This window comes from Meleagris gallopavo, chromosome 24, assembly GCF_000146605.3.
Source record: "Meleagris gallopavo isolate NT-WF06-2002-E0010 breed Aviagen turkey brand Nicholas breeding stock chromosome 24, Turkey_5.1, whole genome shotgun sequence".
NCBI lineage: Eukaryota > Metazoa > Chordata > Aves > Galliformes > Phasianidae > Meleagris > Meleagris gallopavo.
This window is the reverse complement of record NC_015034.2, coordinates 2,456,167-2,468,233: the sequence shown is the minus strand read 5'-3', so window position 1 is coordinate 2,468,233 and position 12,067 is coordinate 2,456,167. Positions and strand designations below refer to the sequence as shown.

The 12,067-nt window shown below is 52.2% G+C and overlaps 1 protein-coding gene across 1 annotated transcript; it reads right to left on the bottom strand.

Annotated features, from left to right (window-relative positions):
• Window positions 1-547: 547 nt before the first annotated feature.
• TCIM (transcriptional and immune response regulator) lies at window positions 548-1,076 on the bottom strand. Its single transcript, XM_003212461.4, has one exon. The coding sequence runs from the start codon at window positions 1,015-1,017 to the stop codon at window positions 697-699; it is 321 nt and encodes a 106-aa protein (XP_003212509.1). The 5' UTR covers window positions 1,018-1,076; the 3' UTR covers window positions 548-696.
• Window positions 1,077-12,067: the final 10,991 nt, after the last annotated feature.

Sequence of the window (12,067 nt, the reverse complement as noted above, 5' to 3'; positions counted from 1 at the left end):
CTTGTCTAATATCGAATGTAATCAATACAAATATGAACTGCAATTATGGTGTTTAAATATTCATGTTAATGGGAAGTGAACAAAATATTAAGGCAATTCACAGTAAATTCAGGGAAATCTGTCATTATTATTGCTTTTTGTGCAAACAATTCTTAATGCAAGCACACTCCTGGAGAGAGAAAAGGCACAGTCGCACAGTGTCCATAGGGCAATGCATTCCCTGAAGGCTGAATGTGTTGCAGTCACACGATGCATTTCAACAAATGCAGAATGAGGGATGACCAGGAGCTGATCAATGTCTGGGCTCTCCGTTCTGCAGACAACAGCGAGGCTTAGAAAGTTTCCAACTTCAGCTAAGAAGTTCAGGCAGGTGAAGCAAATGGGTGCAGTCGGCTCATCTCCTTGCTGCAGCGTCGTGGGATGGGGTGTGTTGGTTTTTTCCCATCTGGTATCATCACTGGGCATGGGAAAGTTCTGGCAGCAGCACTGGGGACACAGCACTGGGCACAGCAGCACTGGGGACACAGCACTGGGCACAGCAGCACTGGGGACAGCAGCATCTCGTCCCACCTGCAGCGCTGGGCACGCAGCATCCTGCCGGCAGCACCGGGCACAGGAGCGTCCCAGCAACATGGAGTGTGCTGCCTGTGGCAGCATCGTCCCCAAACGTTCTCCTCCGTGTTTGCTCCCTCCGGCTCAGTGCACTTTGATGGAATATTTCGGGAATTTCAGGAACTGGAGGAGTTTGTCTTTCCGCCTCTGCTTCAGAGCCATTAGCGCTCTTGTTTTCTCCTCCACGTCCTGGTCGGTGTCGAGGATGATCTTGGCTCTCTCCTCCGCCTTTTTGTCCCCGGAATGCTTGAAGAGCTTTTGCAGCGACTCCTCGTCGATGCTCTCGAAGATGTTGGCCACGGCTTTTTTGCGCAGGGCGGTGTCGAAGCGGTAGCCGTGCACTGACGGGCTCACTCTCAGCGACGTGGACATGGCTGAGGCCGTGTTCCTTCTCTTTGCTTTCATCTACCTCCGCTGCTCCGGAGTTCTCCTTCTGTTGGAGGGATCTGTGCGGTACCCGGAGCTCCGCACGGCTTTTTAAAGGCAGCCCGAGGGAAAGCGGAGAGCTCAAGTTACAGCGGTGAGGTCACGCTGATGTCAACGCCGCTCGGTCGCAGGCAAGTTTAACATTTAAGTTGCCGACTTTCCTCCGTCGTGCAACCGAGTGGAACGGTTTGCTGTGTCGTTATGATGGGGATGGTTTCTTTGCCCCCGTGCAGAACGGGCTTTGCACGACCCCCAGCACCTCTGTGCTTTGGGGATGCTCTGAAAGCCTTTCCTTGTGCTCATACAGCTGTGCCAGACTGCTGCCATGCCAATGAGGGGTGTTAGCTGTGAGCCTGTGCCTGCAGGTATGTGCTTGTGTCAGACAGGAGCACAGCAAAACAGTGAAACCTGCTCAGGTCTGTGCAGGGGATGCTTCTGTTGCTTCCCAGATGGCCGTGGGTCCTGCTGAGGGCTCCCAAGGAGCTGGACTTTCTAAGTGGCAACTGCTTTATGAAAGGAGCTGCTCCGTAGTGTCTTCCACAGTGACTTTCCTGGGACATTTCCACCCTTAGCTGGGTGCAGCAGGGCTGCAGGTGAAACATCTGCCCCACCTCGAGCACAGTGCTGCAGCAAAAGTGCTCTGAGCGCTCGGTTGCTCTGCTCCTGCCTCGAGCACCTTTTGCTCTAATGCTCAGCTCAGCGGTGCAAATTAAAAACGTAATCACCCCGAAAGCACCCCGCCTGTGCACCCCAGGGTTCTGATTCCCTCGTGCTGAGGATGTGGCTCTGACAGTCGGAAGGTGGCCATGGGTACAAAGGTAACTCAAGGCAGTGGAGAGTGCATTTTGCTTACCAGCTCAGCGCGGGCCGGATGCTGCAGAGGCAATGTTTAGAAAAATCAGTTGCTTGTTTACCAATAACAAGATGACCCCTGTTACTCATCACCAGGAGGACAGCACAACCAACGTCGTCCCCGTGTGCTGTGACCATCCACCCGCGGGGGTTCCCTTATTACAGAGCTGTGGGGATGCCCCCACAGGAGCAGAGTGCTGACGCTGCCTGGTTGCACACCAGTCCTGTTGCCTCCTCCAAAACTTTGGTTCCTGCTGCAGAGCTGAGCAAAGCGCCCACACAACAGCCCTGCAGAACCCCATCCTGCAACCAACCACCTCTGGAGACTGAGAGGAGCACACCGAGTCTCCGTGCTGGGTCTTTGTGTGAGCAAAGAATAGAAAATAGGAATGACTGTGGGCTGTGCTGCTTGCTGGACGATGCAAAACAATGGGCAGTCCCCAGCCCCGTGCACTGAGACAATAACTGAACCAGTGCACTTCCTTCTGGCGGGGCTCTTTGGTTTTTATCTTTGGGAGAGGGAGTGGGTTGCACTTAAATGTTTGACAGCTTTCCTATCTGTGAGTTTAGGATCACAGCTAAGGGCGGCACACCCTGCCTCTGCATCCTGCTGGCCTGGGTTGTTCCTGCGGGGCTCTCCTGCACACTGCACGTGTTGGGGCTCTTCCTCCCGTTCTGCTTTGCTGCACTGCATGCCTTCCTTCTTGCAGTTTTGCCAGAGTTTCTTTTGGATGTGCTATTATGTCTATCAGTGTCTGAAAAGCTACCTTTGCAAAACCTCCCAGTTCTCCTCCTGCCAGAAGAGCTGAAAAGCCTCGTACTGCATTGTAGCCTTGTTGAGTTTGAGAGAAGTACACATCGAGCAGTGTTTGCTCAGCATGCATGGGGTAAATCCACCCTCAGAATAGGGCCTTGTGATGTGGCTAGCTGCTGTCTCTGCCCATGAAGAGCCGCAAGTTTTATCACTGCTTGCTAAAATGAAATACATGGGGGAAACAGCAGAAAGGACAACTGCTGCCTAAAGTGTTTTGGGGTCGAAATCTGCCTGCAAAGTGTCTGACCGAACTGTTAAACATGTTTCATTGGACGCTGCACACTTGCAAAGGACTCAGGACAAAGTCAGGACCAGGAGATCAGCAGTGATTGTGTAGCAGCAGAGAATAAGTGCTCCTTTTGCAAGGTTTGATTCCCCTGGTTGAAAAGCAGAGCTGAGGAATGTTAACGTGCCCACCTCTCACCACCCCGACTGCACATGGAATCATGCTGCAGGTATCTGCAGAGATATGGCTGATAGAATAAATCAGCAGTATTTATGGCAGACACAAGCTCAGAAAAGTATCTGCCATGGAAACCGAGAATAAAACTGATGCTTCAGGAGTAAGACATCAGAAAGCTGCCAGGATGAAGAATGCGTTTTGTGAGCTCATCTTGCATCGAGCAGTAACAAATGCCTTTGCCTCTTCGAGCTTCTCTTCCCACTTTGCATAAATTTAGTTGTGTTCAACCCTAATTGAGAGATGAAGCATGCCTCATTTGGTGTTTTTTTCCTACTTTTTTTAATATTGCTTTCACAGCAATGCCTAGGAGGAATTATTCATGTATTGGGTTGGAGTGAAACTTCAGACACGATGTGATTCCTATCGTAGCTCTCCTGCTATTATTGTATAATTGCTTCATGAATGTAAACGCTCTGTTTCACACATTAATGGGAGGATTAATTCCAACCCACTTTTCTGTCTCTGCAGAACAGTTTAGCCAAAGCCCTAATTGTGCTCTGCTTTTCAGGACGTGATGCTTTCAGATGATCCTGCTATAGGGCTGTCAGCAGGACGCCAGGTCTGGGTTTTGGGGTCCTCCTGCAGCAACCAGCAGTGCTCCTTGCCAGCTGACCCCACAGCTGTCCCACTCCAGGTTGTGGCCTTCAAGATGTGGGTGCTGACATGATTTGCTGTGGGTTACACCAACCCCAGTGCCTGAGCTGGTCTGTGACAGGAGCAGGGCATGGCAGGACCCCAATGCCCCATTGCAGCAGTGCAGGGCAGCCCAGTGCTGCTCCCAGAGCAACCCCATAGCGTTGGATTGCAGCTCTGCAGCTGGGAGCTGCCACTGCCTTTGCCCCTCAAACCCTTGCAGAGAACCCGGTCTGCCTTTGTGCAGCAGTCCAAAATCGCTCCAAACAAGGCAAGTTGGGATGAATTGCATTTTGTGAAAGCATGTTTTGCATAGCTTTCTTTCACCAGCCTGCCTGAGCCTGCATGACTTGTGACATCGCCTCGGTATTGCCAGATGCAATCCCAAAGAATGTTGGTGCTGGAGAAATTGCAGCCCCCCAAGAAGCAAAAAATCATTGTTCCCTCAGAGAGATTTCCAGGAAGGCTTCAAGTCCTCCAGGATGCTGTTGTTCCCGAAGGAAAGAGCTGGAGCTGGGCTGAGCTGCTCACACACCTCCCGAGGGCTGTGGGAGGGCAGCAGACATCAGAGCAGGATGGCACTGTGCTCAGCTGCCAGCGGAACACGAGCAGCTGTTGGTTCTGGCACTCGGGATGGAATAAGGCAGCAGACCTGAGACAGCTCAAACACGGGGGTGGGAGCTCAATCAGTGCTCGATGGCACCAATTGTTATCAGATTCATTGGCCAGAAGGAATTCAGCTGTAATAAATTCAGGGGGAAAAAAAAAAATGGGAACCAGCCAACTTACCCTAGAGAATGGAGTTTTCTGCCTTTCAGACCAGCTGCCTTTAGAGCAGCAGTGAGCTGTTAAACCATGTTACTTTCCTCATAAAGAAACGAGGATTAACTCTCTAATCTTCGTTTGGCGAAGTCCTATCTTAAATATTCAGAAATAGAGCATTTAGAAGGCTCTCGAGAGGGGAGAGAAGGGAAATTATTGCCTTAAAGCACACATGGGCTTTGTATTTATGCATGCAGGGCTCACACCTCGGTGCAAAGCGAAGCTCCTCCTGCACTGCAGCATGGTATGGGGTTCCCTTTGGGAACACAAAGGATCACCTTTCAGTCATTTAGAACAAAAATCTGAGATTCTGACAGTGGCCACAAGCTGAGGGCAGCTCTTTTCTCCCACCCTCCCCCTGGAATGGCGTGCCCTGAGCCACAACCTGCTGCCTGTGCAGACTGGAGGAGCTCTGCCCTTCTTAGGAGCGATACCAACTGCTCATAACTTGTCTGCTCTTGGCTAGGAGACGCATCTGGAAATGCACCCAAAGTGCTGTGGGTGGTGGGAGGCGAGGGAGGAACCGGTTCATCATGTTCAGAGCTGCAGGCACACTCGTGGCAGCACCTGGCCCAGCTGCCAGCAGCCTCTGCCCAGCGCCCCAGTGATGTGCACAGCACTCCGCTTTGTTCTTGGTTTTGTTTTCCCCCCTTTATCTTTTATTGATTTGGTGGTGGTTGTTTCTTTAGCAGAGTATCTGGGAACCTTTGTCCCCTTGATCACAGTGCAGGCTGTGCTCTTGGCTTATAAAAGCAGGGGATCCACTTGACCGAGTGTGTTTGAGGTGCCTGCACTGTGCAGAGCCGTGCAGCACAATGTGGTGTGTTCTAACTGCAGCTGCGCTCACAAAACTGCCTAAAATATGGGGAAAAGGCCAACACTTCTCAGCAGCAGGAAGACGTGATAAGGTCTAATCCCAAACTGTCAATAGGGGAAAAAGTGTGCTCCAAGTCTGGTTAATACTTTTCTTTCTCTACAGCTCTGGGGAGCAGTGCTGGGAGGGAAGTGACCCCCGGGAGGTGATGGCATTGCATGCAGTGTGCAGCCCTGGCACAGCAGCACCACGTCGGGCTGAGAGCACTGCTCAGCTGCTGCCTGGAGGGAGACCATATAAGAGTAAGGTCTGTGGTATTCCTGATAATGAATGTCTCCCCATTTCTCATAAATTCCCTGCTAAATGTACGATCACTGAGTTAATAATGCAGCGCAGGACATAATGAATAGCCACTTACAGTAAGTAAATCATGCCTATGAAGAAACAGAACAGAAAGAGAAACTTCTGGCAGCTCTCAAAGGCTGCTTCCAGAGAAGCAGTGCTTCAACGCTGATTTCTGGAGAAAAAGGCTCCGTTGGGTCTGGGGCTGCTGGGGATGGGGAGGCTGTGGCTGGCGTCAGTGCCGTGCTGTGTGGTGGCACTCCAGCTGTTGTGTAGGTGCAGTGATGTACAGCTGCAAGGAGCAGCTCTGCCCTGGGCAGTGGTGGGTGGGGGCCCTGCGTAGTGTATTTCCAGGGGAGTGGGGCAGCTCTCAACGTGCTGACTTCAACATCTTCCCCCCGCGCCAGTCAGGCTGAGCATGAAAGTTCAGACTTCCAGGCACGAAATAACTTCTCTTTCTCTGCTGACTTTCCTGTTTGATCTTCCTGGAGCTCCCGACAGCTGCAGCAGGGCGACGGCGGCGGCTGTCAGACAACGCATTGTCTGCTGTGAGGGGATGGGCTGGAGGAAATCCTGCTTGGTGGGAGGGGAGGGGGTCTGCAGTGCCCCCCACTCTGGGGCTGCCACCGCCTTTGGGTTGCCCTGCAGTGGGGCTGTGTGCCTTTGTGCTGCTGCTGGGGCCACAATGCCACCCAAACCTTGAGGCTCAGCACCTCACCCAAGGGCACGGCCGATAGCAGAGCCTTGCAAGAACAGATTTCTGCTCCTTATCTCACAGCAGTGCCACCCAGCACCAGGCAAGGCAATGTCAGATCCTCCCTTGGCTGTTGTTTTGGGCATGGCTGCAGCTGTTTGGGTGTAACGTGCAGGCGGGGTTGGGGAGCACTGAGCTGGGTGATGCTGAGTGAAGGGAACTCATCAGAGCTGGGAAAACACCCAGCATTGCGCTGTGGGGATTTATCAGGAAATCAGTGGGAATGTAAATTGTGTGGGAGATCGGCTTGAAATTGCGGTGTCATCAGTCTTGTGTCATTCCTTCAGTAATAAAAGAGTTCCTTGGAGAAAACAGATGGTGTTTGCCTCTCTGTCACCCTCTTTTGTGGCCCAACAGCCTTCACTCTGTACCCAGTGAAAAGCAATTTCTGCACCCCCATCTCAGCGCTATTCCTGGGGCACACCACAGCCCAAACCTGCTGGGCTTTGCCTTGGCTGTGACACCAACAGCACGTGGTCATAGCACGAATGCCAGCTGTTGGCTGCTGGTCTGGGATGTTCCCAGACGGAGGGGTACCAAAATGGGACCCCCACGATGGCTCTGTGCTGCCCTCAGGAGCGCAGCCCTATGGCTGGGGTCAGGTCAGGTCACTGCTCTGCGCCAGCATTGGTTCCTATCACACGTCAGCTCCTGATCAGGAACAATAACAGAGCTGTAAAGCCCATCCCCAGGATGAGGTGAGGCGGCAGCTCCCAGCACTGGGCTGAAGTCCGTAGGGCAGAGCAGGGCAGAAATGCGGGTCCTGCGGTGCTGCTGCACACCCAGCGCTGCACCCGATGCGTTTTGCTTTTGCAGCGATGCTTTGGAGAAGTTTCCCAGCAGTCGCTTTGCCTAATTACTGTAATCTAAGTGACTGATGCCTTGTTTACAAGGAAGCCTTGTCTTTGTTCTAGAGCTCTGCCCTTGAATCCTTGTCAAATGTCAAATCTGCTTTATGGATATTTTCATCTGTCTGCATCGGTTTATTTATGCGCACAGTTCAAACACAAAAGAACAGTTTTAGTGCTGCAAGTTTATTTCAGCTCTGTGTCAGAGGGGAAAAAAGGGGACGAGGATGATGCCGTGTGCGTGGATTTAGACATGGCCAAACGGGTTCTGCTCCCACAGTAGGCAGGGAAAGGTGACAGCATTTCAGAGCTGGGGGTGCTACATCTGCAGGGCACCCTGCTGATGGTGAGCGTGTTGCAGTGGGAGCAGTCCTGGCTGTCCCCGTGACGCTCTGTCCCAGGAGTGTGGGGGCTGCAGGGATGGTCTGGGAGCTCCGTGCGCCATTCTGACGCCAACCACAAATGGAAGCTAAAATAAGTCCTCCATCAATAAACAGCACCGATTGCATCGCGGGGTTACCGAGAGCGGTGAGCCCATCCACAAAAACCCCTCCGTGCTGCAAGCTGAGTCAGTTCCGGCCACAGTGAAGAACGTTTACTGAAGCTGTTTAGGGAAAGCTGATGGAGAAAGTAAACAAAATCTGGTGGCTGTCCTTTAGCACAGGGTTTGGTCCCCAATAGCAGAGCCTGCTCCTGCCTCTGCCAGCCCCGTCTGCACGCAGAGCGGTGCCGAAACCTCCAGGCACTGAGCTTTGCTGCATGCAGGCACACACCAAGGCTCTTGTTCAGCAACTAATTGGGAAAAGAACTGCCAGCCTTGCTGCTCACTGCTGGCCTTGCAAGGCTCGTGTCCTGGTTCACCCCCCTACATGCAACCCGTTCCCCTGCTCCTCGTTAGGGAAATAGTTTCCTCTGTGGTTTTCTCCTCGCGGGGCCCTGGGGCTGCTCTCTGTTGAGGAAAATTCTTTGATCAGTAGAAATTACACCAGGAAAATATTTTCCGTTTCTGTTAGGATAAAAATGGCTCAAGCAAAGCATGATTGATTGCTGAAAAACGGAGGAACCCCAGTGCCTTTTCGGAAGGCTTCCTACTGTTCCTGCAGACAGTAAACACAGAACAGATTTAGCAGCAGAGCCCAGCATGAGGCAGCCTCTCACTGCAATAATAGCAGAGCCTTTACTTTTTTTTTCCTTTTTTCTTTTTATTTAAGAAATCCATTTGACACAGCTGATGGAAGGCATGCTGCGGCTCGCCTTGCAGCACTGCTCTGCTGGAGATGCGGCCGTCGCTGTTTGCTGCTGTTTATCCCAATGTAGCAACCAGAACTGCATGACAAACTGCAAACAGGAGCAGAGCATCGGCAGAACGCTGAGGTGATAAACCCAGGAGAGGCACTGCATGTGCTCAGAGAACTGCGCCCAGCATTGCCCATCCAGCACTGGCATGGCGTGGCCAGGCATGGGCGGTGCTGGGGCTGCACCATTCCCAGCCATTGCTCGTAGCAGAGCTTTCTCCATGAGGAGATGCAGGAAAAGGGCTCTGCCTGAGCAGCAGCACCCCACTATCCCTAACATGAAACCAAGTGGAGCAGCAGGGGAGCTGGAGGAGAGAGACGTTGGGTTATTGCTAATCATCGTGTCAGGCAGTACTGCAACTAGCAGCAGCGGTCCCAGATGCCTCCTTTTGGTATTATACATGCAAATACAGGCATGATTTATTTATTGGAAAAAAATCTGTATTTCATAGTAATCTACTTTCTTCATAGTATTTACTATTCAAATTACCCCAGCTCCTCATCATAAAGAAGGAACCCGCTGTGCACGGCTCTGAGTAAATACAGAAGGCGACAGCCCTGGTATTGCAATGCTGCAATCAAAGCACGTCCCTGCTCAGTGTCATACAGGTGGCTGTGTGCTCCTGGCTCCTTTAATGGACAGCACTCACTGTGTCCCCAGCCTGGGGAGCACACTGTCCTGTCCCTGCACACCCAGGTGTTCCTATGCTCTGTAGGGATGCATGCGGTTGCTGCACTCTCAATCCTAGAAGGAGGCCAGAGACCTTTGCCAAGACCTGGTTTTAGCTCTGTCTGCTTTGCAAAGTTATTTTTATTCAATTGCTAATGTTTTAGTTGCTGGTTCTTTCTATTTATGAACGGCTTCAATGGTGCAAAGCTTTGTAGCTGCTGCACCAACCCTGGGGACTTTGGGCTCAAAACAACTCCTTTCCCTCAGGGCCCTTGGGGCAGCCTCCAGCTGGCTGCTCGCTTTGCAGTGCTTCTCGTTCCCAGCACTGAGTCCATGGGAACACAGACACAGCCTCCTGCATTGGTTGCTTTGGGGTTTGGTGGCAGGGCCAGGAAGACATTGGCAAGGACCCAAAGCAAGGAGCGTGGTGTGGCAGGTACTGCAAAGGTGCACAAATGGTGGAAGCAATCCATGAGAGATGCTGCGCCCCGGGCATTCCCAGCAGTGCCGTGCCACTGGGACAGCCCCTGTTCATCACCTCTGCAGTGGTGGCTCTGCAATCTGTTCCTTATTCCTCTCCCTTATTAGGCATAATGTAGCAGTTCCTGTCTCCTCCTCCGTCTGAGCTGTAATTAGCGCTTTTTGGCTTGAGTCACATCATTTTATCGTATCTGGACTGCAGTCACTCTTGCCAAGGTGAGCAATCCCGCAGGCAGCGATAGAGCCCTCTGCCCTCCAGCCAGGCCAGGTGCTCTGAGGGACTCAGTGCATGCACCAGGCACAGCATCTTGTCTCGAGCGAGCAGAGGTGCCAAGGAGGTTATGGCAGTTACATCCCATGCCCTTTTGTTCCTTCCAAGTGGAAACTGCAAAGCAAACTTGGTTGTTACTGATAAATCCCTATGAGACCAGCGGCTGAGCCGCGCAGGAGGACAAATACTTGTCTCCCAGTTTGTCTCCTCTGGCATAAATCACAGGGTGGTGCAGGGATAGCTGCAGGTGGTGTAGGGGCTCACTGCTTTTCCAGCAGGGTGGTTGTGCATGGGACCTTCAGGATAATGGCAGCAGCTGAGGAAATCTGTGATGGTGCTACAGACCTCCTGAGCACTTAAGGAAAGTTGACCGTGAAATGTTTTATAGCTTATGAGAAGCTCATAAGGCAGCCAGGACCTGCATAATGGTGGATTTTAATTACTTAGATATTGATGGACATAATAGCTGTGCAGCAAACCACAAAGGGAAACCTGTGGCTGGAGGGGAGAGCAAGATTGATCTATGTGCAGCATATTAAATAACTCAAAATGTTCAGAGCCTCTTCTGGCCCTGACTCCAGGAGCAGAGCCAAGTATGATAAATAAGGTTAGGGCTGAGAAGTGTCTGGAATCCAAATGTTTATATTTTTGTTCGATTTCAAATGCTCACGGGGACAAAAGCTGTAGCAAGAGACACAACCTCTGTGTGCCATGCGATGTGGGTGCTGTGGAGCAGAGCTGGTTGTGGCTTCTAAAGGGAAGGCAGCTCAGGGGCTCTTGCGTGGGTTTATGAAAGCTGGGAAACACCTGGAGCTGTGCTGGGCCATGCTGTGCTGTGCCATCCTATGCCACACCATGCTGTGTTGCACTATGCTCTGCTGATCCATGGTGCTGGGTGGCTCCTGTGCTGCAGGCTCACAATAGAATTGTGTGCAGCACCTCTGTTTGTACTGATAAGGCAGATTGCTGTATGAGCAGCACTAATTTGGGTCTGTGGTTGAGCTCTATGGCACTGTTGCTGTGCTGGGCTTGCATGGCAGGAACTCCCCCAGCCATGGGGGCTGCAGAGGAAGGCATGAAGCTGAGTGCAGCCCAACAAACAGCCCTCCTGTGCCAGTGCACCGTGCTCCACTCACCCAAATTTGCTATGCTCCTGTACAACGAGCGTGGAGCGCTGTGCTGTTTTCAAACTCATCACAACATCTTTAGGCAGAGAGCCCACTGAATTATTGAAATGCAGCCTGCTTCCCGTTGTAATGCACCTGAGACCTCAGATGTCTGTGCCTTGTGATCAATAGTAGACAGCAGCGGTTTGGAAACAGAGGGGAATCAAAGCTCTGGCACAGCAGCCGTCCCAGCTGCCAGGAGCAGACAGGAAGGGCTGAGCATTGCAGGATCTGCACACATCCACTGTACAGAGCAGGTCTGATCTGTGCCAGCGCTGTCACTGCGCTGCTCTCACGCAGCATTCCATAAACTGCAGGTGGGTGCTGGAATGGCAATGCTAAATCATGGCCTGAAGCAGTGATGGAGCACCTGATGAGAAGGCAGGGCCAACCAGGGGAGCTCAGGTGTAAGCAATGCACCCGAGTGACCTGAAGAGCTGGAGCCAGGATCCTCCCCTTCCCAGCCCTCACTTAAAGGCTGGCAGTGGAGGTGAGGGTTTCTCACTGGAGATCCCTGCCTACCTGTGGCCTTTTGAAGGTAAGCAGCTCTTTTTCTTCATTTTTACACCTATGGCTGCTGCATCTGGGCTTGTCCTCATCTACTGCAGCCAAAGACTTTGCCACTCTGCTGTTACTGCTGTACTTCCCATCATGTTTTAGCATTACAGGTACAATGAGCCCTTCCTTGTCCACCTGGAAAAGCTGTGAGTTGTCTCTACCTTTTCTCATCCCTAAGCAGTACTGGTAGAGCTGAGGGCCATGCAGGGGGGATCCCATGTCCCCTCTGCCCCCCCCCCCCCGTCCC